We start from the raw sequence: 27,803 nt of genomic DNA, 5'->3' as shown, positions 1-27,803 counted from the left end.
AATATTTAATTTCCAGCACTTTTCAACATTTGCTGTTAATTTTAATGAATATTCTGCCCGTTAATTATTAAAACTTTTTTATGTGCTAGAAACACATTATATCAGAATGTTCCTTACATTCTAGTTGCTGTGTTGAATTTCATAGTTAAACAGAATGTTTCAAACAAACGTGCAGTTGATTATTCTGGTATTTTATCCAGTTTGACCCTTGTTTATTTCATTTTCCCTATCAGCAATAAGTCATACACTCGTCGGCGTCATCCTTTTTTACAAACCACCAAGCGTCTCCTTTCTGTTTGAACAAAACAACGTGCTTTCTGCTGAGAGCGGAAGGATACGCTCACAAAACCATTCACCGCTCTCGCTCTGTTTATGTGCTTCGGCGGAATGCATGTCTCTCCGGAGCAAGCGAAGAAGAAGTGGCAGCATAAAATCATCACACTTTGTTGCAACACCAGTTTAGTCGTTGGCGGGATTCCAACCCATCCGGATCGTGTTGTGTAACGTTTGTTAAAAAGGCGACCGTCCGACAACGTCCAGTACGTGTTACAAACAACCAGTGTGAAAGTCGTGTGTGCGTATCATCAGTTCTACTGCTGCTGCGGCCCGTTTGATGCGTTGATCCGGAAGGGAACGAAACCATCATTATCATATCGTGCCATATCATCGCTGTGGTTTATCACCGCGTACAGATCGGTCCATATCAAAGCCCTAAACCACGAGATTGATTAATCGGCAAACGGAAACCGGTCCGTGTGTGTGTCGTCGTCGTCGCACCACGCATTTTTCTGCCGTTTGCCTTGTGTTCCCTGTGAGCTGATTGTCTCGTGGTGATTTGTCAGTTGTTAACGTCTTCGGCCGAAGAACCGCGTTACATTCGGATTGCATCAAACATAATAGTCATTAATTTATTACATTAACGCACGCCGACGGCCCTTGCCTTCTGGTTGGAAGCGTGGTCTGTAGCCCTTCTGACGGTTTAAAGCCAGTCAGAGCGTGGTAGGCTGTGAGCAGTAAAGGATCCACCTAGCTACGGGCAGCCCTTAGCTTAGTGCGTCTGTGTTGTCTGAGAAAACAGTGAAGTGAACTTGTTCTGAAAGGCGCTGAAAGGCAAGTCCATCGACCGACAAGTAGCAACATCGGGCCGAAGCAACACCACAGCCAGTACACCAGCACGAAAATGAGTTCAAAAGCATTACCAAATCTATTTATGCTATCAGCGGCAGTTATTGTGGTGCTGGCGGCGTTAGTGATCGTCGGACCGCAGCCGGCCGCCGCCAACGACAGTCAGAATATTAACCGGCTGCTTAACAATCAGGTGATTGTTAGTCGGCAGATCATGTGCGTGCTGGAGAAGAGCCCCTGCGACCAGCTCGGCCGACAGCTGAAAGGTACGTACCATCATCATCACCATCGCCACCACAGGCGGCGGTGCCAATAGACGTTAAGTTGGCAGTTAAGCAAGCTAATGGGGCACCGAATTTACATGCTTTGATTTGTGTAGCGGAGTGAAGGGAGAGTAGCGGTCGTTTGTGTCTTGTGCGGAATTGGTAATGGCGCACCGATTCAGGGAATTCCGTTCATGATTGTTGGCTTCGGAGTAATAAAAATGATTATTTTCTCTTTGAAAAAGCTGAACAAAATGGAAATTAATGGAGGAATTGATAAAAATGTATAAAAAGTAATGAAAATTGAGTATTTAGATACTTTATTGAAATTGATACCAATCACTTTATTTACTTCTAAAGCTTAATTAACACCAATTAAGAAATAACGGCTATTCGTATAACATTTAACGATCTTGTTCGCCATTACCTCCACTGCCTAATGATCTTTGTCGAATCGAAGGAACGTGACGTGACCGTCTCGCTCCTTGAACTTAAGCTCTTGAAAATAACTGCTGTCAGACCATTCTCGGTAAAAACCACCCGTGAACATCGTGAAGATTTTGCCCTTCAGCAGCACACCCCCAAATCTGTCATCAACTAAAGACGAAAGGAAACAAACTCATACACACACACGAAATGATGGTTCCTCTTAGCCACCCACCAACGAACCGAAGTGGAGATTTAGGCGACACCAATCCCAATGTTACCAAATGTCTCTGCATCCGGTGTGCAAACGGGAAGCCCTGAACAGAGACAGTACGTACCATTGATTATTTTGTCACCGCTTTTTGTGCGCCGTCCGCCGACACTAAAGCACACTGGATGGCACAATTTGCCAGAGCTGTCATCGAAAATCCCTCTTTTTCTGTATAAGAAGAACGATGGGAACAAAGCAAAAATGCTAGCAAAGACCTGCACCCCACTTGAGACAAAGCCGCCGTGGCCGACAAAGCACTGGAGCACTATTAAGAAGGGGGGGGGCGGAATTGGCCCACAACTGGACAGGAAAAAGAGCACCGGAACAAACGAGTAGCGGAAAACAACAGTAAAATGAGAAACGGAGCTCCATTCGCAGGAAATTCATTAACGGCTCTCATAATGAAGTGAAATAGGAAGAGATTATGTTGGATTATGCGTTGAATTGTTTTGCTGCTTCGAGGTGCTGCGGGAGTCGTCCACCCGATCGGGACAAGGGAACAGCAAATGCGTACTGCAGGGAAAGTATGTTATTAATTTATGCTATTCGCCTTTTTTCCTGAAATTCAAGGTGTCCCTCTTGTCTATGGGAATGCTCTCTTTTTTTGCAGTAAACGGTAAAGTACCAGGCGCATCCATTATGAATTTAAACGAGTTCAATGTGTTTTTTCATCCTCTGCTGATGGTGCATTTAAAATTCCATGAAAAGCTTCACAAATCGTTTAAGGGAATTGAGGTGATCCTTGCAACCACGAGGACACATAGCTTCAATTTTGGTTGCTCCTTTTTTGTTCTCGGGGGTTGAAAGTTTTCCAATAAGTGTTTCCTTACTCCAATTACTTTCCTAACAAGCTTACTTTAAAACATGTTTGCGTGAATTCCAAACAACAACAACAACAGCAACAAGGGGAAAAATTAAAACACTTTTCCTCATGAAAGCGTGGCGTTGTTGTTTTTCCCCTCCCTCAGCACCCAACCATCCAACCCATGCAACCTTTTTCGAGCGCTTTATGACGCTTGGCGGTCGTCCCCCTTTTGTCTTTTGCCTTGCTATTTTCAGTGTTGTTGTTGGCGGCGGTGTGTTTTTTTTTTGTAGAGATTGTGGAAAACATTTTCAATTTCGATGCACACAACCGTAACACATACTTTGGCAAACAAGAAGGGGGAGGAATAATAATACCAAAACCTAATGGAAGAGAAAAGAGGAGGAGCAAGGAGAAAGGATTTAAAAACAAGCGTCATCTATGGAAAACACAGTTTTCAGTTTCTGTCCGCCGCTACTGTTGGGCGTATTTGTTGCCTTCCTTTTGCTCGATCTTTCTTTTCTGGACCTGTCTGTTTTCGGTTGCTTCGCTCAGATTTTATGATGCGTTGAATAAATGAGCGACAAAAACAAAAAAAAACGGAACGCTGGGACAAAAATGAAATCATGACTGTTCTGTTTTCTGAACGTGACAACCGAATTTTCATCTCTTTTGCCCTATCTCGGGGGCATTTCTCATTTTCATCGTCACCCTTACACACCACCCCCATCGAAAAGGGGTATATTATTTCGTTCGTATTATTATTTTTCAATCATTTGTTATTATGTCCTCCCTTCCAATCCTGCCTGCTACACGGCAAGGCACTGCCAAAAAAAGGGTCAGCCAGTTTACCAGTTTGCTGACGGCTAAAAAACTACGTTTCATGTTTCACGTAGCTCCTTCCCATGTTATAAACTCCTTTCGCCCGTTTAGTTCGTTTTGCATCAGCTCATCGTCTATTTAAACCGTTTGCTTTGCGGGTGGGATTAAAAGAAGCAATACTACGAAACGAAATGGTAGCAAACAAACCCGGTTGTGTCGGTTGCGATGCACGGGTGAAAGTGGACGGTCTCGGGCGATAAAAAAGCCCCGTCCTGTCTTGTCGACCGATGATAAATCTTCCCAGAAAAGAAGCCTGTTGAATACAGCTTCACTATCACAGCAGGAGCAGCTGTTAACTGCGATGGATGAAAGGGCAGATTAAAGCAGTTCCTCCCTTCAATAACGAACGAACGCGACACGTGTGTCATTTATCTTCTTACGCTTATCATCTAATCTTCCTTGCTTATTAAATGGCTTTATCATTGATGTGATAAAAGTCTGGGATGAATAAAAATTGACCCAGCTTCTTTAAGCATACAGAAAGCAATCTGCTTTAATTACTCCCTTTTCCCCTGGAAAATCACTTATCATAAAGGTAAACCTATTCTCTCGGACAAGTGTGTTAGGGCAGTGTGTAATACAACCACCTACAAAGAACACTTTCCACTGACAGAGTGTCAGAGCTTGTACGGTACGCTCACAAAAATAAAATAGAACAAGAAAAGTGAGGCGACGAACTCGCCGGGATAGAAATTCCTTTCCTGCACGCCGGAAATGAATCTGAAGAAGCAGCAGGAAATGCTTGAAAAAAATGGTAACTTTTTGCACGCAAAACAAAAAGATCCGAACGACCAGCAGCTCGGGGTTGCCTGGTAGCACTTTCTCTAGTGCTCCCTGTGACCCTGTTCCTGGAAGAGCGGTCGAACACTGGCCGAGCGAAACCCCGGTGCGAAGGACAAGAATTTTCACCTATTTTGCTACAGCTGCACGAAAAGCTACCCTGGTATGAAGAGATAGTGGAAAGTATTTACGGGAAATTGAATACCTTGCCTGTCCGAGACTCGTGTTCGCCCTCCACCCACCAAATCGGTTACGGAAATGAATGGACGGTCAGTTAAAGCTGGCTTTTTACGGAGACCCAGCGGTGGTGGGTTTCACAGCAGTGGCCACAAAAACGAGGATTCCAAGAACGATGGATTCTTCAGACGAACGGTTGGAGTCTCTTATTTCGTGAAACGGAGCATCGTGGAGGAACAATTTGAATACATCACAAAATCCTATCAGTGAGGCGTTTGGATGGAAATGTGGATTTGAGTTCTATGGCAATGACATTGATACTAGTTTAATTTTTGGAATAAAAATGGAAAAAGGGACTTTCCTAGTAACAGTCACTTGGTGGTTGCCTTGAAAACAGAGAGTAGAAAACTGATACGAGTGTTTTAGATTCAAACATATTTATTATAATTATTATTTACTTGAATGAGGGGCGGTCCCGTGGTACAGTCGTCAATACGTACGACTTAATAATATGCCCGTCATCGGTTCAAATCTAGAATGGACCGTCTCCCCGTAGCAAGGATTGACTTATCCGGCTGTGTGGAAATGAATAAAGTCTCGAAAGCCTGTATAGGCCGGCATGTCCGCGTAGGACGTTACGCCAAATAGAAGAAGAAGAAGAATATTTACTTTAATTCGACCTAAATATCCAATTATTTCAATTATCGCACCGACAGCTCCATCTTCAATCTGAAGCAAAACCCTCTTTAAAGCGCCTCCATGGCGCGTTCATGTCGTTAATTAAAAGTATAACGTCCCCTCCCCCCTTTTTGAAGCCACCTTTTGCATCCTGAGCGTCTCTTTTAATCACATTCGACCATTTCAACTTTCTGGCATTGAAAACACTCACCTCCCAAAAACACCGGTCATTCCGAGCGAAAGAGGGAGAAAGATTCACTAATGAAAGGGGAGAAAGATTCCTACCTTAATCCTATCTTGCCATACCATCCCTTTGCAAAAGCTCCCTGCAAAACCCTTTTGGAGTGAATTTTTTTTGCTCCCCTGACTGGCACTGGTAGACTTTATACAACCAGCATGATATCGTTTTACAGTTGGTATTCAATGCGGTTCAAATAAAAACGAGCGGCTCATGCCATGCTCTCGCTGCTGGTTCGTCCTTTTGTTTTTCGAGTTCGGGAATTTCCCTCCACCTCATTTACTACCGTACACCAGTAATCAAATAATCCCCAGCAAGAGCGGCCGAACCGACAAAAGCCGATGATATTATGGTATGAAAAGGCTCGAGCCTCACCTTTTTACACCAGAATGTGTCAACAACAATTTACAACCCACATCACCAATGTTAATTAAGTAGGGCCCGTTGTTAAGGGCTGACATTGAACATTGGATGTAAATGCGTCAATTGTCTGGCGGCGTCAGGCGTACAGGTGTGAGTGGGGGAAAAGAGGAGAAAAAATTAAATGATTAAAAATTGAACCTCAATTAACTTTTCCCACTGTTGAATACATTGAAATATTTATAAATAAATGAACTGAAAGGCTGGTAAATTTAACACTTTTTGCTTGTTTGAAAGCTTCCATTTTGAGCTTTATTACCCACAAAGATAGTCTTTAAGTAATAGACTGAGATCTTGCTACGGATTATTAGGTCTAACCAAAGGGGAACTGGAATTGGGAGTGTTAACAGATAATCTCCCTCGAGTGTTTCGTGTTAAAGCTACAAACAACCTCATTACCATTTTTAATACACTCCCCAAGTGAGACCCGACCTAGTAGTACGCCGCCCTCCCACCTACAATGTGCACTCCTTCCCAATCCCATGTCGTAACAACAACCATCAAATTATTATCTAATTTCGAACAACATTACACAGTTGCGTTTTGCTCCATTGATGCCTGACGAACATACACGGTTAATGTTTTAAACCCAACACTGTTGCATCCCTCGGAACGAAATCAAATGCCAATCAAACATTCGAAAGCAACAAACCGAACAGCGAGGCCCCAGTGATGCCCCGATATTAATGGCATTTTACGGCCACGGGACAGTAAAAGTGCTCGTAAATCCCCGTTTTCATTGGTGCTTGGGTGTCCCGTGTAAGACCCGGTGTTGTGTGGCTAATGTAATTTTGAAAAGCGATACTAAAAGATTTATTTGCCATCCATAAAAGCGAAACCTAACCTACTACTACCAACCCACCAACTCCCGGTCCGACTTCCGACAAGCCTGGGGTTTTATTATCATTGCAGCTGCTGCTTTGGCAGAGACATTGGTTTGTTGGGTCCTGTTTATGTTTGCAAGAGTACATTAGCGGTAGAGAAATGCGGGAAAGCTCACGCCTGGGTTAGGACTTTCTGAGCTTTGCCTGGTTCACGGGTTCAAGCTAGAACAATACTTTAATCCTCTTATTGGGGAACGTTGCTGCGATGCGTGAAAATTTCTAGCCCGTTGAAAACCATCATGCCGATCGGGTTTTGTAGAATAATCCTACCTAATATTAAAACTTCGCGCTGCTAGCTAACTTTACAGTACTGTCCTAGGTTGTCATTCGAAAAGCTTTTCCAATGTTTGATTTTACTCAAATTCATTTATTCCTTTGCGACCGGAACCGTTCAGAATTAATTATTTTCTGCACACACGCATCAGAGCCCGCCTCATCAGATGCTGTTGCGTGAAATGTAAGCCTCAAAATTAATTAAACTTTTCCATTTTGACCCCGTTTTTGGCATACTTCATCCTAATCATGCATTGGCGTTCGTGATGGTCCATGGTTCAGTGTAAAGTTTTATAGGCACAAGAACAAGTTCAGCCGATGAAGAGAATGTAATCGATATTCTCATTTGAAATGCCACCCCCAAAGAGACAATTAAGCTCCCCAAGGACCAGTGCTCACAACATAAACTATTATAAGATTCTGTTAGAAAAAGTGTTCCACCAACTGATGTATAAAGTCGAAAAATGGGGTTTCCTTCACTTTTGCCACTTTCGAGGATAGTGGAACAAACTTACCTCCCACCGCAGAACCTCATTAAAGTTCTGTCTCGCAACAGAGCAGGGGAGAGGGAGAGAGAGCAAAAACTTACACACCATAAATTACCTCCCCCCGGAACGTTCCGGTGAAGGGTTAATCTTTCAATGAGCGAGAAAGAAAAAAGCAACGACACACCAAAACCATCAGAAAGCATTGGGATGTCGACAAGAAGGGGACAAAGTGCAATCAGAGCTGCTTTGGAGGGGAGTTTTGGTGCAAAACTTGCATCTTTCGAACGACGAGAACACCACACAGACAACCCATGACACGAGCAGAAACAGTAAGAAAAACGCTTCCAACCGAAGGCACACTACAAGCATTTCGTTCCGGCTCCGGAGGGAAATATGTAGTTTTGTCCTCTTTTTCTTCATCCTCCTACTACTGTTGGTCTTGTAAATGGCAAGGAAGTTGTCGGAAGATTTCAGTTGCAACTTGATTCATGCTCATGGTCTTATAAGAACGCAAACGAAAGCAAAACATTGGCTCCCAGTGTGGCTGGTTAGTGCTGTATATTGTATATACTGAGAATACAGTACACAACGTTCGACATCACCACAAACAGATGTTTTACTTTGCAAAGAGGGAAACCCGTCTCCCTGTCCCTCCCTGTGGAATCACATCATGACAGAAACAACTTCGATTGTGTCTTTGTTTTGGATGGATTGTAATTGAAATCGTGCAGAAGAGAAAATCTCGCACAGCCGGTAGCAGCAGTAGCAGCATGTCATCTTCCTTCCGACCGAGTTTCCTTAGAGAGAGCGTGTGCGATACCACCAGCTGCTTTTATTTTCACATTTAAGTTGATTGATTGGAAAAGGAAAACAGTAAACCACCCTGCTGGAGGACGTACTATTAATTTGGAAAAGCAATAGATGATGATGGTCCCTAAGGATGGTAACATCTTTCCGTATGCGGAATGGTTCCTTATCGTGGTTGAATTATTCATAAGTTTATTTGACCATTACGTCAACAACGACCAACATCATCGCGTGTTGTTTATCATTCTTGCAGCGTATTCTTCCGCATTTCGAGGCGAAACAAAAAGGAATCTTAACGCTCCTGCCACTTCTTAAAGTCGCTTCCTTGCACGCACGCACACCCGGCAGTGTTTGAAGCACAAAAGCTCGCTAACAGCTTCGGACGAAGCCGTCAGTCTCTGATCCACTCTAATCCCTTTCCGACTTTCGACGCTTATTATCACGCTCTCGGCGAGCTTATCTTCTTCGAGAAGGGCTGAAGGGATCCGAAGAAACGCTCTCATTTGGGCAAAGCTCCACGTCATGAAGGCGTAACAGTGAAGCGTGACAGTATCTAGCGTACGCAAGGCTGGTCTAAAGCTCTGAAAAAAGGACGAAATGGATAAGAAGGATGTGTTCTACACGATGGATACACTTCTTTTACTGGATACAGCTACCAACGAACAACCTTTTATCGCACGTCGCCGCCGTTTCGAAAAGTTTGACGACCTGGGCGCTATCCTACTACCTACATCCGGCCCCCAGGGGCTTCTTTTACGTGTTCGCTGCTTGGTTAAATCCTTTTTCTGTTCTATCCGCTGTGGCCCAACCCAAGCTCGTAAAGTTCTCCCGCTCAATCGTTTGCCCATCCATATAAAAAGGAAGGAATATGACGAAATGCAAAATATTTCCTCAATGGGGTCGGGACAGTGGGTGGTGGAATTTTAGGGACACTCGTATCCTTCCGTTTGCAAACTACTTCCTTCCAGGGCCACACTACGAACCTCGCGAACGGGATGTGATGGTGATGGTGCAACATTTGTGTGACGTGGCTTATCTTTTTGTACGCCCGGAACGACAAACCTCTTCCTCGGTTCGGGCACAGACGTTCGACTTCCGGAATCCGGAGCCCCCGAAATGGGGAAAGCAGCAGAACAAAAAAACCGGACCAAGGACACAAGCGACAAACCCCACCCGCCACGAAATGCCATTCATTTTTTCCGCATTTGCTGAAAAAATTCAACCATATGCTCGACGGAATGTGAACCCAACAAAGAGCAGGACATTTGGACCCGACCCGAAGGATCGTGACTTTTCTCCCTCTTTCCGCCTTCCCTTTGTCGCTCTGGGTTTTTTTTCTTTTCACTGATGAGCAAAGTTTGTGGTCGAAGCGAAGGAGAGAGTGAAAAAAACAACACACACACACACACACACACACACACACACACACACACACACACACACACACACACACACACACACACACACACACACACACACACACACACGAATTCCACCCATCATGCAAAAGTTGCAAAGTTTCTGCCGTGGCGTGGCCCATGTGGCCTCTTACGACCCTCTCTCTTCCTCCTCCCGCACGCGGTCATTCCATCCATCATAAATTATTCAACATCGTTAAATCTTATCGCTGACGTATGCCGCGTGCATACTGTCCGGTTGCGGTGTTGCATAAGGTCATGGATGTATTGCTGGTTGGTCATAAAGCGCGGGAAGCGCGTCCAGAAGGAGAAGGAAAAGCCTCAGAGCAACACAAGCAAGCAAAAAAAAAAAACAATAAATAATCCTCCCCATTAGATTATGTACGGCTTGGCGCGTGGGGTAGCGCCTACGGGCAAAGAGTCTAAAATAGCTCTCCAAGAAGCGAAACGCGTGAAACTAAATAAAATCCACCACCGTGGCGGTTCGGCACAAGCTTATCGCTTTCGGGATGGAAATGAATCGTGACGTGTAATGAAATTTTATCACCTTTTCATCGCCTTCCGGGATTTTCCCCTGCGATTGGGGGTGATTGATGGAGCTTTACGTTCCCGGCATTGTGAAAATTCATTGATGGCGCCCTGAATCAGTTTGCAGTTGTTTTTGCTACAAAATGGGTATTTGTTTCATGCAAAACGTTCGACGAATTAGGTTCATTTTCTTTTAGTAAAATAAGCCTTTAAATTTGATCATATTTCAATCAGCTTTGAGGTCGACTGCTCTTCCATAATGAGGTCTGCATTCCCCAGAAGACTGGAAGGAATTTTCCAACGTTCATGTTCGTGCCTTCTTCTGCCACCTCTGCTAATGAAATGCCAATTGGAGCTTAATGCTGGTGGCGCAAAAAATAAAACGATGCAACACCTCATTCCATTCTGATTGCAGCCTTTTGTTCCAGCAAGCCCCTCTCCCTCGAGACGCACTGCGCTCACATTCTAATGGGTTGCTGGCATGGCAAGGCTCACCTGTTCGAGTAATGAAGAGCTTTTGCAGTGCGAAATGAGCAGCTCAGGTTGGCTGCAATTGTTCGCCCTTAATAATAGCTTGCACACCTAACCGGGTTTACCGTCCGTTTACTGCAGCGGCCATGCTTAATTTAGCTTATTTCTAGTGCATTTTTCACTCTCCACCCGTTTGTCTGCATTCGGTATGGACAGGCAGCGTAAAGGTGAACAATGTAGCGATGGTGGAAAGTGTATAAAACTTTCATAATTTGGCGCGATTAGCAAGCTTGGCTTGGATTAAAGTTTCTTCCATTTTGTTCTGGCAAACAGTGGCAGGGGAATTAAATTCTCATCAGCAAAATGGAGATCGTCTTAATGTGCTCCCGGTTTCCTATTCTTGCTCGCAGCATAAAACATGATATCAACCAAACAGTCCGCTAACAAACAGAAAGCCTTCGAGATTGTCTCCACAACAACCAGCGGGGTTGCAACTAAAAAACAAACTCAAATGAATGGAAAAAAAACACACACACACTCTCACAAACTGGGAGCATCCCAGAACAACCCTCTCCGGAAGGTAAAAGTTTCGTGTTTGTGGATAATAAATTTGGCAAACAAACAAAGCCAGTCCCGTTATATCAACCCCTTTTTTCCAGCCCGAGTTACGTCCCATTTAGATAGAGGGGCGTAAATGCACCCAGCAGCGACGGGGGGGGGGGGTCTCTGTGTGATAAATTCACCGCACTGCGCATGTTGACGCCCCAAGCCCAAAGGCACACTGACGCATATATCCTGTACCAGCATAAGACATGCAAATGGAGCGAGCTGTCTAGTGCTGCCACTGCTGCATGTCTCTACAAACTATCTCTTTCAACAGCAAAAGTAATCGTTCGACGGGACAAAAGCAGGAGGGGAGGCGAGGGAGTGGAAAACTCCAGAGAAGCAACCGAAATTTGTCTGTCAGGATTAAAATTCTTTACAAATTTCCATTCTAATCTCCTCTCGCTGTGTTCTCCCTCCCGAAAGCCCTATTCCTCCGCTGCACGCAAGGTTAGCTCTTGTGCAAGACGAGAAAATCGGAATGTTTGTCATGTTTCGCGGGAGTGTTCGGGAACTTTGACGATGAGCGAAATATCTTCATCGCAATGGCACGGGAGGGGGCAGGGATGGGAGTAGAAAGTTTCAAACCAGAGTGATTAACATATCACGTGCGTTCGGGAAAACAAGGAGCAAAAAGAAGGGAAGAGAGCGGGAGTGGGGTTTGAAGGAATTAATCTAACTCGAAGCAAACAGCAAAACTGCTTACAGAATGAGTCGCTGCTTATCAAAGGAAAACATCAAATTCCTCAATGTTCATGTTTTTCGTGGCTCCGTTCTGTGTAACCATTGCTTCCTGCGCCGACACACGCGCGGTCTCGTGGAAAGCCATTGGAAGAAGCAAAAATTAGTACCGAATAAAGAGCAAGTAACTCACTCGAAAGCTCCGTACACATCCTTTGCCAAAACAAACATAGTAAGCGGTGGAAAAGCTTGCTCAACCTCAAATGAAAAAATACCCACTCACACATACATACACCCTTGTATTTCAAGCGAAGCTAAGCAAGCGTTGCAAACTGTTCGCTGTGTAAGCAAAACACCACAGCAAGGCACCAGCAGCAGTAGTCCATTTTCCGTTCTTCCGTTTTCCGGCACATTTGTGCTTTTCCTTCCGTTGCCGCGTGTGCCATTTAGTCGTGCTTTACTTAAGCGCTTCCTTTCATCGCTCACTGTTTCGGGGTGTATCCTGGGCAGGATGTTTGGAAATTTATTCATTGCCGAAAATTTGATTCTTAATTTCACGGATCAATTGCTCCTACGGCGGTGGTGTTCAGCTGTTTGGCCACGCGCGCGCCGCCACGTAAAAGGGAGCAACAGAGAGAAAGAGAAGCAGGACGCAGAAAAAGGTAAAGGAAAAGTTTAGATTACACTCCGCCGCCCGTTTTGCGTGCTGATCGATCACGATGAATGCTTAATTTCGGTTCCTTTCCGCGCTCGTGTACGCTTTCCCGGGGGCGTGTGTACGTGTATGGGCGTGCTTTATTTGCTTTCCGTACCTCGAACGCTTACACTCTCGATCACACTTTCTTTTGCGCGCCCGGTGGTGGTTTGGGTGTAAAAAGGAAAAGTTAATCATGGTTCGGAAAATTGTGTTACACTTTTCGTGCTGCTTTTGCTTTGCTCGGGAGGGTTTAAAGTTTGCCAAAAAGTATGACACAAAAAAACCGGTGTCGATTTTAAGGGAATCCCTCGGAAAAAGGTAAACGTCGTTTCACGCTCTCATTCTAACGGTTTTCTTTTCCTCCCCCCCACCCGGCTGACCGAGTGCTTTTTGGGTTTGAAATTTGATTTCTTATACCTTTTTGCGGTAAAAATGGTTCTAAGATCCACTCTGTTGGACCCGTACATCCTTTTTCAATCTTTTCTTGAGAAGGATTTTTTCTCTCCCTACGTGCAAAAAAAAGGTCTCTCTTGGCAGGAAAAGCCGGCCAACATGTCGCTTCACTTACGTGGATTAACTTTTTCCACCGAAGCTTTTCGGATGGCAGGAACAAAGGCAGGTGGTAAGGGGGCACGATTTGTAAAAACATAGTGTTTCAATTATACGCGAAAAGGGAATTTATAGATACACAAGATTTCGGTAATATTTCGATTTATTTAATGCAAGGAAGAATAATACACAATCTTTGATTTAAAACACGATTACATTTCAAATCAATTTGCCATCTCCAAAGAAAGATTAACTCCATTTATCACCTTCCGCCAGTATTCACCGAAACGGGTTTGGCTGCTTCATGACTTTTCCCACCCCGTCTGAAGTAGCAAGAAATAAACACGGTAATTAGGGGTGACCGATCACGAGATTGATTTGTTTTACCTTCTTTTTTGCTCAATTATTTTAGTACTCACATTACTGCAGTCAACTCCCAAAATGATTGGTCAGCGTCTTTCCGGTTTTGTTGCACTAACCTGCACAGAACCGAGATGAATGCACTCTCATCTTCTCACATGAGCAGTTTGGCTGAAAAGTTTGTAAAATTATTCCGATTTACCCAGCTTGTGACGATGGGGAAAAGTTTACTTTGTAATTCGTCTCGAGTGGCAGCGTGCTCTGAAACGTCCACCAAATCCGTGTGCGAGCAACTGTGAACAGGAAGAGAAACTGTGCGCTGATTGCACATTTTGAGAAGTCAATAAAGCAGCAACTCCTCACCCCAAACTATCCCATCGCCATCGGTTTTACAGTTTTCCACAGTTCGATTGCAACCATCAACGCATCGGCCTTTCGTTTAGGCTGGGCTTTTTGCTCCATTGAGCAAGCACACCCAATCTACGCCGAACAGGCAGCCAGAACGTGCATCATTTTCGGGGAGAAAGTTTTTAATTGAAAAATAATTCAATCTCCAATCAAACGGAGAACGAAGATGCTTTTTCCCCGAAACCGGAAGTAGCAGGCCAGTGTGCCAGTGTACCTTCCAGCTTAACTCTAGTATCGGATTTCCACCGAAGCGAGGAGATAGTGCGATAATGGGTGTGTTGCTTCTGTTGGCACTGTTCAAGCACGAACTTCGGACGCAAGCTGGCGTGAATTATTTTATCTCCTGCCTCTTCTCACCATTCACCTTCCGGGAAAAGTGGTGGCAGCCCAGTCTTTCACTTCCGGGCTGACCAATTAACATCGACCGGGAGTGCTTCCTTTCCCCCACGGGGCGATTAAGAACCAATTAGGGAATGTTGTTACACTCCAGTCGGGGGTGGGATGTATATATATCGCCTATCGATGGTCCTTCAATCGTGCAGCGCAAAGTAGTGAGAATATCATCGACCAAGTGTCATCTGAATCTAATTGTTTGCCAACTACTTTCGAAAGGATGGAAAACAAACAACGATGAGCAATAATCGTTTGATCGTTTTTAAACAACTGGCCGTGGCGGCACAATGTGATAAGAAAGCCGCATGTTCCGTCGGAGGTATGATAATTGATCAAATTTAACCATCACACAACCCCGCGTCAACCCATCCTGATGTCATTCTCTAATGGAGTGTGTGGCAGTGACAGGCTGTAAACGCCTTTGTGTGTACCAGCTGCTGTGGGTCGTTTGTAACGAGACACGCTGCACGAGACAACATCATCGACTACGGACGCCAATGTACTTAAACCACACAAGATCCAACTTTCCACATCATCATCATCATCATCGTCATCATCATCTTCAGACCGTGTGTTGAAGTACGGGATGAGAGATGATTTTAGTCTCGAAAGCAAACATCTTTCCTGTGGAACGACAACTCGACTTAAATGCTCGTCACAGCCCTCGTAGGAACGCAAAACACAGACCGAGGGAACGTTGCGTCCCAGGCGCGCAATGTCTGTTGTTGTGCAGTAAGATTCAATTTTCGGTTCCTTTCGTAACAACGCATCAGAGCCGTGCAGAGGATCGTCTTGGGGGGTTGAGTGCACAACGTACACAGGCGCGGTACACCCGTCCGTTCCTCTCCGGATGGTGGTTTCCGTATGGTGATAACCGTTCAAATACGGCGTTGAATAGCATGTTGCGCCTAGCGGACGATGAACCCGCCACCAGCCCGTCTCCAAGCGCTCCATTTGCACTCCATTTGCAACTCTATTGTGGAGTGTGGCCATTAACGCAATTTGCTTATGGCATTTACCCTTACGCTCACGAATACGGGCTCCAAAGGGAAGGGCTCAGTGAATTGCTTAGTGAATTATGCATTTTCCTTGCTTACACGCTCGACTGGAATTATGCCTTTGTACGGCCTTTCCCTGCTACTCCACCACTACTTCCCACTTCTGTCTGTACTGTTGTAATGACCGTCAGACACGACAGGATCACTATCTCTCCGTCTCTGCAATCGGTCATCTATTTGTCAAACAAACTGTCATTGATAGCTGTTTGGTACGGAACCCTACGTTGTGTTTTGTATTTTTTTTTTTTTTGAAGATGTTCTTAATAAAGAATCGGTGGCTCTGAAAAGAGCCGATGGTGTGCTTTTTCGTGGTACCAAGCTGGGTGGTTTGCTTGGAGTTCTGTGCCACTTGTGTGTGCCAAGGAGTTGCTGGTGAGATGAGCGAAGCGTGTTGCTTGCTGAGGATTTGAAATGACAAGAGTGAGAATTTGGCTTTTGCCGCTTTATTTATACTGCATTTTTTTTTAATGGTGTGCGTGATGACGAAACGATCGATGACCCGTCGAACAATTTGTAGCGATCCGCGAAAGTAGTGATGTGCTACAATCGGGACAATAGTAGTGATGTGCTACAATCGGGAACGAACATACCGGCCACCTTTTGGGAATAATTCCCAAAACTTAGTCCTCGTTGTGGCACTCTAAGGCACATATCTTGGAGACTGGTCTTTTCATGATTCCAGAAGCGGTCCGAAGGGTAGCTACTCGTGCCACAGCATCAGGTCCTAAATGCAATGATACAATGCGTGCCAAAGGCCACTTCAATGGAGGTAGTTGATCGTCTTTCATGACTACCAAGTCGCCTATGGAAAGTTTATGTTGTTTACGGCTGATGTTACGTTGATTATGCAATGATGTTAAATACTCCTTGGTCCATCTAAGCCAAAAGTTTTGAGATAACTTCTGTATCAATTGATAGTGGGATAGTCGGTTGGTTGGTATATGCTGTAAATCGGATTCAGGCAATGCCTGGGGATCTCTGAGTAATAAAAAGTGTGCTGGTGTTAAAGGTGATAAATCATTTGGATCTTGTGAAAGTGGTAATAGTGGTCTTGAATTCATACATCCTTCAATTTTTGTTAATAGAGTACACATGGATTCGTATGAAAGTTGAGCTGTGCCAAGCTGCCGAACTAGATGAGTTTTTGCTACCTTAACTGCGGCTTCCCAAAGTCCACCGAAATTAGGAGCGCGTGGTGGTATTAGATGCCACTGAATGTTTTCGTTAGACAAGTGATTAGTTATTTTATTATTATCTTTATGAAGGAATTGATAAATTTCATGTAATGCATTCTTTGCACCAATAAAATTGGTACCATTATCTGAGTATATGTTTTTCGGTTTTCCTCGTCGTGATACGAATCGATCCAAGGCCATCAAAAAGTGGTGGTACTCAAGTCACCCGCGAGTTCTAAATGTACAGCCTTGGTGCTCATACAAACAAATACGCATACATATGCCTTTGGAGATGCAGCCTTGCGATGAGATGGACGCAAATAAAGTGGACCACAATAATCCACACCAACGCAGGAGAAAACTTCACTTATTGTTACACGTGATATTGGTAATTGACCAATAGGTTGGATTATTGGGGTGGGATTAGCTCTTACACAATTAAAACAAGTTCGAGTTACACTTCTAACGGCTCTCATGCCGTTCAATGGCCATATTTCTTCACGAATAGATGATAATGTCATGCTCACTCCGCCGTGCATTGTTTTCAGATGATGATCCATGATTAGAAGGCGAGTGAAAGGATGGAAAGCTGGCATGAGGATGGGATGCTTAGCATCGTGGCTCAGATCAGAATGGCGCAACCGGCCACCAACGCGTATTAATCCATCGTTGCCAATAAATGGATTAAGAAGTCGAATAGAAGAAACCTTAGCTAACCCTTCATTTCTTTTTTAAGGCTTGTAGTTCAACAGAAAATTCAGTAGCTTGTACCATTTTGCATAGGGCTCGTTTAGCATGTTGTATCTCCTTTACCAGTAGAACATTTAGCGATATTCTTTTATTTGATATGCGAGTGTTGTTGATGAATCGCAAACAGAAACCAATAATACGAAGTAATGGTTGTAGTGTAGAAAAACGTTGAAATATTGGATTTATTTCAGTCACTTGAGTTGTTAGGACAGATACCTTTCGTTCGTCCTCTACGGTGATGTTGTTATCCGGGGTTTGCAAGGGCCAAGAGTCTTTGGGTTCACGAAGCCAGGAGGGACCATGCCGCCATAGATCACTACTGAGGAATTCATTCACCGCCACTCCTCTAGATATCATATCAGCTGGGTTTTCCTTGCCAGAAACATGTTGCCATTGGAAGCCATGAGTTAGTTCTTGTATTTCAGCTACTCGATTAGCTACGAAAGTTTTCCATGTTCTAGGAGTAGCTTTTAGCCAACCAAGAGTAACAGTAGAGTCCGACCAGAAATAGCATGTGTCAAGTGGAATATCTAATGCATGTTGTACCTTTTTGAATAGTCTAGCTCCAAGTAATGCAGCAGATAATTCCAATCGTGGAATGGTTAAAGGTTTCAATGGAGCAACTCGCGATTTTGATGTTAGTAAATTTACGCGTGCGGAACCGTGTTTGTCTTCTGTGCGTACATACACACACGCACCGTAAGCACTTTCAGAAGCGTCGGAAAAACAATGGATTTCAATTTGTTCATAGTGTGGTTGAAAAGCAAAACGGTCAATTCGAAAGTTAGTAAGTGTAGGGATTTGCTCGAGAAATTCTGCCCATGAATTTTGTAATGATGGGGAAATTGTTGAATCCCAATCCAAGTTCAATAGCCACAATTGTTGCATTAGTATTTTAGCTCGTATAGTTATAGGGGTAATCAATCCAAGTGGATCATATAGTTGTGCTATGGTTGATAGAACCTTTCGTTTGGTATAAGGGCTCTTGATTATATTAATGTTTATGTTGATACGAAATTTGTCTGACATAGGCTCCCAGCATATGCCCAAGGTTTTGATACTTTCATCTGGATCAAAATTGACGGAAGAATGGGTGGCAACAAGTTCAGGTGGTAGGTCAGCTAATACTGCTGGAGCGTTGGAACACCATTTGCGAAGGAGAAAGCCACCCTTCTGTAGCAAAGCATTCAGTTGATTGCGTAGTTCAATTGTTTCTGGGATGTTATTTGCTCCTGCTAGCAAATCATCTACGTATACGTTTTCTTTAATCACGGAACGAGCTTTGAGATACGTATCACCTTCATCATTGGCAAGTTGTATTAGAGTGCGCGTTGCTAAGAAGGCTGAAGGAGCTAGGCCGTAGGTTACGGTTCCTAACTCATAAGTTCGAATGGGCTGAGAGTTGTCAAATCTCCACAAAATTCTCTGTAGGTGTCGATCAGTTGGATTCATAGTAACCTGCCGATACATCTTTTCGATGTCAGCTATGAGTGCTATTTCATATTTTCGAAATCTGATAATTAATGTCAATAATTCTTCCTGTACCACCGGCCCAACTAGTAAGGCATCGTTCAGTGATTTACCGGTACTGGTTTTGGCAGAGCCGTCAAACACAACTCTGACCTTGGTGGTAGAGCTAGAATCCTTCAGCACAGGATGGTGGGGAAGATAAAATGCTCCTGAACAATCTTCCCGTTCTCTTGGGACTAGAGTCATGTGCCCCAACGTTATATATTCATGTATAAACTTGTGATATTGAGTCTTGAGATGCGTATCGCTTTCTAATCGTTTTTCAAGTAGTTGAAATCTGCGCATAGCTGTGTTTTTAGAATCACCAAGCATTTGATTGATATCAGGATGTTTTGGCATTTCAACTATATATCGACCATTGTGGTCGCGGGAGACTGTATCTTTGAAATGGTTTTCGCATTCTCTTTCGTTGAGACTATAACTTGAATTGTGAAGTTCGTCTATCTTCCAAAATCGTTCTATTTGTTCTTCAATGGTGGGATGCATGGTTACTACGTGACATGTAACTTCGTTTTGATTTTTGGATGGAATGTTGCCGGTCATAATCCATCCAAACACAGTTTCAACAAGTTGGTTGTTGTTTGGTAATTTTTGTCTTCCTGGACCTAGCAATGAATAAAAATGTCCTGCCCCAATGATCATGTCAATGCGCCCTGGTGTGCTGAAGTGAGGATCAGCAAGTTGATATGAAGCAGGTACATTCCAAAAATGAGCTGGTACTGGTGTAATTGGTGTGTCACTAGCAACCTTTTTCAAAACTAGAAAGTTCATTGTTGTTGCGAAATTATTTATTCGCGATTGTACTTCCGCTTGTATTTGATACCTTGCGCTTGTTTTTGTACCATCAACTCCGACAATGGAAACGTTAACATTTTTTCGAGTTAAATGTAACTGCTGACACAATCTTTCACTAATTGCGTTTGGCTGTGAACCATTGTCCAATAAGGCTCGTGCAAAATGTTTTTGGCCATATTTGTCGACCACTTGTAGTAGTACAGTTGCGAGAAGCACGTTTTGGGGACTGTGCTCAGAACTAATTGTATGCAAAGTTGCCATGATATTTGATTCAGATGTGGTGCTTTCTGATTCAGGGTTATTATTTGTTTGCGTTTCATAGTGTAAAATAGAATGATGCTTCCTTTTACAAATTCGGCAAGAGTACTTAGAAGGGCATTGTTGAAAGAAATGTCCACTTCTCAAGCAATTGATACAAAGTTTGTTTCGTGATACAAACGCTTGACGCGCCTTACATGGCATAGCGATGAAGGATTGACACTGATGCAACGTGTGACCATCTTTTTTGCATGCAGGACAAGTGTGTGTGTTGTCCTGTTTCACACTAATTGTGTTAGTGCTCATTTTCTTGGAAAATTTATGGTTAGGTATACCCATTTTCGAATGAGATGTGGTTGGGCGGTTGCCTGTCTGCAACGCTAATGCTTCAATTGTTTGAGCTCTTTTCAACAAGAAGTTTGTCATATTTGGATGAGTTGGCTGGATGTCTTGGGAATTGTGTTCTTCCCATGCTTGTAATGTTGCTTTATCCAATTTGGTAGCAAGAAGTTCCACAAAAATTGTGCTGTTGTCAGGAATGCTCTCCTCTAATTGTTTTAAGATATCGATGTGTAGCTGAAATTGGTTAGCCAATTGTCGCAAGTCTGGGGCGTGACTATTGGTTAGCTTTGGAAGCTCGAACAATGCACGTGTGTGCATTTTACGAAGATGTACTTTATTGGAATATCGATTCAAAAGAGCTTTCCAAGCCACCTGATAGTTTTCTGCTGTTATAGGAATTGGTTGTATTATTCCGGCAGCTTCCCTTTTGAGGGACGCACGCAAGTAATGAAATTTTTGGATGTTGGAAATTTCTTCAGAATTATGAACAAGTGAAACAAAGGTGTCATAAAAGGATAGCCACTCTGTGAGCTCACCACAAAATTCAGGTAATGAAATGATAGGTAGTTTAACACTTACGTTTGCTGGGCGGGTAACCTCTTCTTTTACCTGATCTGCTGTTTCCGGAATGTAGCTTGTTAACGCGGCCTTTGTTTCGAAGAAAAGCTCCTCTGCTTGTGACAATAACGCTTCGTTTTCGCTGGTAGCATTCTCGGAATCGTCCCATTCCTCGCAGTCTTCTTGCACCATTTGGAAACATTCCCAAATTTTCGACAACCGATCAAGTCGGTCGGGTATTTGCTGTTGTTGTTGAGGAGTATAGTCTTTTGCAAACTGCGCAAGCCGCTGCATAGACACAATGAGGCTTTGCCGTTTGGCTTGCCGTGACTTAAGCTTGTCTGCTTTTGTCATTTTTAATGTTCACTGAGCAAACACGGTTGCTTGAGAGAAAAAAAATCACTTTACTTTGTTAGTACAACGCGCACTGCACGGTTAGTAAGAATTGTTGAAAACACAGGCTTTGATGCGAAGTTTCGTAGAATTGTATGCGATGCAAATGGCATGCACTAAACAATGTGCCTTGAACACCCAGGTTGTGAGGCACCCTTTGTTTCAAAGGAGGTACACAAATTTTGCGAAATGCACAGACAATTATTGATTGTCTTGCGAAGAATATGCGCCGCGAGATAGCGCACCAAGGATAATGCGCATGGATCACAAGAATTGTGAAGCGCCTTTTGTACACTGAGTGGTACACGATTATTCGCGAGCACACACACACACTGTGTGTCGCTTGTGAAGCGCTACGTACCGCGAATGAGTTTGAGAATGACGCGCACAGAACACACACTTTGTGGTACGCGTTTTGTACACTGAGTGGTACACAATTATTCGCGAGCACACACACACACTGTGTGTCGCTTGTGAAGCGCTACGTACCGCGAATGAGTTTGAGAATGACGCGCACAGAACACACACTTTGTGGTACGCGTTTTGTACACTGAGTGGTACACAATTATTCGCGAGCGCACACATACACACTATGTGTCGCTTTGAGAAGCGCTACGCGCCGCGAATGAGTTTGAGAATGACGCGCACAGAACACACACTTTGTGGTACGCGTTTTGTACCGTGGGTGGTACACGAGTATTCGCGAGCGCACACATACACACTATGTGTCGCTTTGAGAAGCGCTACGCGCCGCGAATGAGTTTGAGAATGACGCGCACAGAACACACATTTTGTGGTACGCGTTTTGTACCCTGGATGGTACACAATTATTCGCGAACGCACACATACACACTATGTGCCGTTTGTGAAACGCTACGTGCCGCGAATAAACTTAAACGACCGCGAATGAAACAAACCGGTGTACAACTTTACACTTGCAACACACACGGTGGCCACAGAACGCACACAATTTTTTAGGATATCTAATCCTGGTTTGTCGGCACCAAAATGTTTGGTACGGAACCCTACGTTGTGTTTTGTATTTTTTTTTTTTTTTGAAGATGTTCTTAATAAAGAATCGGTGGCTCTGAAAAGAGCCGATGGTGTGCTTTTTCGTGGTACCAAGCTGGGTGGTTTGCTTGGAGTTCTGTGCCACTTGTGTGTGCCAAGGAGTTGCTGGTGAGATGAGCGAAGCGTGTTGCTTGCTGAGGATTTGAAATGACAAGAGTGAGAATTTGGCTTTTGCCGCTTTATTTATACTGCATTTTTTTTTAATGGTGTGCGTGATGACGAAACGATCGATGACCCGTCGAACAATTTGTAGCGATCCGCGAAAGTAGTGATGTGCTACAATCGGGACAATAGTAGTGATGTGCTACAATCGGGAACGAACAATAGCTGTGAAATAATGCTGTGCATGGTGTGCAGCTTAACGAAGCTTCGTATCGCTTTGTCCCATCGCACCCATATAAATAAATCCCCCAAAACAAATAGGATGTGATCCATCCGATTGAGGCCATTTCTCTTCCATCATCAATCCGACCAACAAATAACTATGTCATTTCGCTCGGTTCGTGTTACGTATGGAAATGTATGGTCGGATGCCAAGCAAATGTCACACGATATAGCGCAGCCAAGCTTCCATCGTTGGTCGTGGGAAAGAGAAAAAGGTTCCAGCATCACCATGGGAACGCGCTCCATCTTCCATCCGTGATGACAGTCTCTCGTCCCACATGCTACTAGGATGTGATGAGGCTAATAGTTGATGGCGCGTTCGATGAGTTTGTCCGTTGGTGGCTGGCTGGGTGCTTCGAGAATGCTTCCCATCACTACGAGCCCGGACCGGCAGCATATCATTATTTATTCCAGTTCAATGTTCCAAAGCAAATAGCAGAAAAAAAGTGGAACAGAAACGAATACGAAAGGAATCACTACAGTACAGAAGAAGGGAGAAAAAGGAAGAAACGAACGAACGAGAATCCGCTTTGGGAAGGATTTTTGCCATTTTCTTCAATTATGTTTGCTTCCCTGCATACGGGTGCTCGTTCGGTTCATGTGCTTGCTGCTGCTGGTCAAAGGGATTTACTCTACCCACTAGCTGATGGTATCCTTTTGGCCCGTTGGAAGAGGAGACTAAAGCCAATTGGAACTTTATTTCCATTCCGTGAGTGTGTGTGTGTGTGTGGATTGTAAAGGAAGTATATTGGACCGTGTAAGCTTTAGCGGGAAACGTTTTATCGCCTTTTTTCCTCTGCCCCGATTTAGGTCAGTACGTTTGCAGTTACAACAGTTTGGATGCAATTTCCAAGCATCTAAAAAAGTGTCTATAACAAACGTTTTATGCATTTCTTTCCCCGTGGATGACTACAAAGTAGCACTTCTCACATTTCGAACACTTCCAAATAGCTATTCCGCGAATTTTGACACCATTTGCTGGAAGTGCATTCCCCGAAAACACACACTCACTAGCTACACTTCCCGGAAGCACGTTCCCATTTCGTACACACCAACAGGGAAACAACACATGAATTTATATGGCTTTACCACCACGGAAAAGCTAATCAAGCTCAACCACCACTCGTTGGTGGCAACGGAACAGCACCTACCTGGCCCACCGGGCGGGAATGTAAAATCAATTATACAGACATTTCATCCCAGTAATCCGACCGCTAATTAACGTGTTTCCTGCGAAACGGGCTCCCTGGCCGGAATCCTGGGTCCCTTTTGATTATGAACTTTACCATTGCGGCGTACGAGTGGCTGCTGACGGTTTGGTTGATTAGGGGGGGGTGGGGGGAACTACAAAACACATTGCCCGCTCAAAACGTGCTCATTTGCATGCCGGTGCGCGTTAGACTATAATTTACATTTAACCTATCATGCGGGCTTGAAAATCTCATCGCACTGCAGAGGTGGTATAAATTATCAGTCGCTCAGTCGCGGCTTGGAATTGTTTCTTCGTTTCGCTACCGTTCAATGTGCGTCTTTGCATTTAAAGTCAATTTTTCGCAAGCAAACCACTCTTTAAACTACGCCGCTCATCATACCAAACCAGGGTCTGTCAGTGAAGCGAAGTCTCCGACCGACAGCGAAAGATTGACTTTGCTTGCTTGCTTGCTGCGAAAATTACCGATCACAGATCACAGGGTGAAAGTTTTTCGCCTCCCACTGGACTGGTGGCCTCCATCTGCACACGGCAGACGCCCCGAAAAGTTCATCGCTAGTGGAGCGCGGGATGAGATACGTTGCACAAGCGGAAAAGCCTGAAAATGCTTCCCCTTTTCCCTGCTGTGTAGTCTTGTCTACGAGCCGCTCAACGGAAACGAAACATCTCGAGCTTGGGCTACACATACCCCCGCCTACCCTATAATCCTTTTCAGTTCGGTAAGCACACAGCCAAAGTGATGGTGGGTGAGTTTGAGTTCGGAAAATTCGGAAACGTCTATCCTGTTCAGCAAAGTCTGCTCGTACCATCACCACCAACGCTTTGTATTTATCCCGACTCGAAAAGGGATCCGAGTATGCTGCTAACAGGTAATGAAAACTCGTCACTTTGGCAACATCGGGAGGAGAGTATGCAGCCGAGCCAAAAAAGCCACACAAGAGTTGCAGTGTTGAGGATGTGGGTTTTGCTCTGGTGTGCCTGTTGTTGTTAGGCATTGCATCGTCGAGGAGAGAAGTAAATGTTTATCAAAGCCTGTTGCCCAACATTTTCTACTTTTTGCTCATTAAACTGTGAGCCAAACATTACATGGGTGCTCGCGAACGTTACCTCTTCATGGCTTCAAACTTTGCGACCATCAATGAGGTTTTGTGCGTGTGTGTGTGTGTGTGTGTGTGTGTGTGTGTGTGTGTGTGTGTGTGTGTGTGTGTGTGGCTTCCACTTCATCTTTGTTGTGCTTATTTATTTGCCTCTCGTGACGTTTTAACTCCACTCTGCAGTGTGTTGTTCTAGGAAGTTGTCCTTCGCGTTGGGGAAGCTCTAGAGCACGACGTTAAAGTCAATGTAAAACAAGTCCACAAAGTGACTTTTTGTTGTTCGGAGTTGGGTTGAACATAGTAACACCGGGCGGCTTTTGATCATATTAAACACGGCTTATGGGTTGGCTTGCGGGAAATAATATTAACATACTCTCATTCACTCTCACTCGCTCTGAACACTTCGCATATTGGTACAGTGTAACATACTTGAGCTTAAACGAAGCAAGCAATAAACCACGTTCAAACACACACACACATGCCGTTGTCTCGACGTCAATATTAAATCAAAGCTACATCAAGCGTGGGGCAATAAACTTTGCCTTGTTCACACTCCCGCGTTCGTCGTCCTGTTCGTCGATCGCTTTGCGAGAATGCATTCTTTATGCAAACATAATTCAAAATTTATCCATTTTGAAGTGGTCTTTGCTTCTGCCGTTGCTTGACTCCAATATAATCTAACGCGCGTTTTTTTATCCCTCTCTTTTCTTTTTCTTCTTCTGCTTCTCAGCCGCCCTGCCGGAAGTGATACAGCGCAACTGCCGGAACTGTTCGCCCCAGCAGGCCCAAAACGCTCAGAAGCTGACGAACTTCCTGCAGACCCGCTACCCGGAGGTGTGGGCAATGCTGATACGCAAGTACGGTGCCGTTTAAGCTGCTGAAGCTGCTGTGAAGGAACCGTGTGGAGCACATGGCAGCAAAGGAGGAGAGCAGCAGGCAAATGTTCGCCATAATTTCACCACACCATCGTCGTCGTCGTCGTCGTCAGCATCTTATCGTCTACCTTGCCGTCAGTGGGAACGGAACCGAGTTTCACCATGTCTGGAACCGAGCCGCCAGTTCCAATAAAAGCGTATTACTCCAGCGGGGAGTGTACCCATGCTGCCACCCCGTACCACTCAACATATCCGAACCTTCTTCCTCCGTCTATCTCTGTGGCATGCTTATTGCCATCCAAGCATGCCATAGCTTAACGTTCCACCCAAAGGTAGCGCTGCTGATGGACGGTTTTTATTTCCATGCTTGCTTTCCCGGTTGACAGTCACTGACACTGACTGGCACTGGCACGGGCTGGCGGGATGAAATTTAAAGTAACAACAACAACAACAGCAGCAGCACCAAAAAGTCATATCATTTCGATTTCACACTTGTTTACACATCTTGTGCTTTATGCGGAAACGTCTGCAGCGCGTGCATATTGTAAATCGAGCGCTATATTTATCGCGCATAAAAGCGTACACCCGATTCAAGACGAGGCTTTTGCTCATTTGCTGACACACTTTTTGGATTCTGTTTTTCTTACTTTTCCTTTTCCTCACAATCCCATTCTCGCACACAATCCTTACTTTATTGAGTTTCACACAATATAATTTACTTCACCATGCTCGTACGTTTCCGGCGTTTAGCTTCTCGGTACGAGAAGCTGCTTGTTGTCGAGCTGTCGTCGCCATGGTGACACGGTTTTGGCGCACCCGCCCGACGCTTGAATGTTATTCTTTTACACCGCTCCCACTCCTCTGTTTTTGACATCTGGGGCTACATTTGTTTGTACGACGACAAACAGTACACCAGCAACATGATGCATAATCGGATTATGACTACTCTCTCTCCCTCTTTTGCGAGCATGTCGGTAGTGTGTACGCCTCCTGACGACAGAGCCTGATCGAGCGTGGGCGACTCTGGAATGACGTTTGATGGAATGACCGTTTTTCTTTGCTGACATGGCACAATACCAGTGGGCGAACTCATTCATAATAATAATATTAAACAATACTAATAATAATGCTATGTGATAGAACCATCATATCCCCCTGTTGTCCCCATATCGTCCCCTGCGGAGCCAGAAATGTCTCAGCAGTGACAGGTCCAGTTTTTGGCATGTTAAAGTAAAAAAGGATTAAAAAAGAAAACAAAACAAAATACCAATAAACTCCCGACACAATGCTAACGATAAATAATGGTTTGTTAACAAAAGAAATTGACGAATAAAAAAAAACAGTCCCATTAAACCCCTTGATAGAGTGCAAGAAGCTCCCATCGTTACCAATCCTGGCTCTCCATGTGAATATCAACATGTCTCTTCTGTCTTATCCCACTCGTGCAACGGTGTGTGATCGCTCGTCTCATCCGACAAAGGCACAAACAAAGGCGACGTGGATGCCAGCGTGTGTTGTTCCCCCCTTTTTTGGGTGGTAGGAATTTTACAAGAAAGCGATAAGGTGGATACGGCGATTAACACCATCCCCCCACCACCTCCCGACGCGTGTACGTGTACGTGTGTGTGTGTGTATGTTTAGGTTAGTTTGAAGTAAAATAAAGAGGATTGAAGAAAACCCGTGAAAAA

At 44.3% G+C, this 27,803-nt stretch overlaps 1 protein-coding gene across 1 annotated transcript; it reads left to right on the top strand.

Moving 5' to 3' along the window:
- Nucleotides 1–447: 447 nt before the first annotated feature.
- Nucleotides 448–27,803, top strand: LOC120904339 (putative odorant-binding protein A10). Its single transcript, XM_040314256.1, has 2 exons — nucleotides 448–1,391; nucleotides 25,971–27,803. The coding sequence occupies exons 1-2, from the start codon at nucleotides 1,181–1,183 to the stop codon at nucleotides 26,111–26,113; spliced, it is 354 nt and encodes a 117-aa protein (XP_040170190.1). The 5' UTR covers nucleotides 448–1,180; the 3' UTR covers nucleotides 26,114–27,803.

The sequence above is a fragment of the Anopheles arabiensis genome, chromosome 3 (assembly GCF_016920715.1).
Source record: "Anopheles arabiensis isolate DONGOLA chromosome 3, AaraD3, whole genome shotgun sequence".
NCBI classification, from domain to species: Eukaryota; Metazoa; Arthropoda; class Insecta; order Diptera; family Culicidae; genus Anopheles; species Anopheles arabiensis.
This window is presented reverse-complemented; position numbering and strand designations above follow the sequence as displayed.

Coding starts and splice junctions, on each gene's coding strand:
- LOC120904339 (XM_040314256.1), top strand. CDS start 1,181: ATGAGTTCAAAAGCATTACCAAATCTATTTATGCTATCAGCGGCAGTT. Junction 1,392..25,970: donor GCTCGGCCGACAGCTGAAAG/GTACGTACCATC, acceptor TCTGCTTCTCAG/CCGCCCTGCCGGAAGTGATA.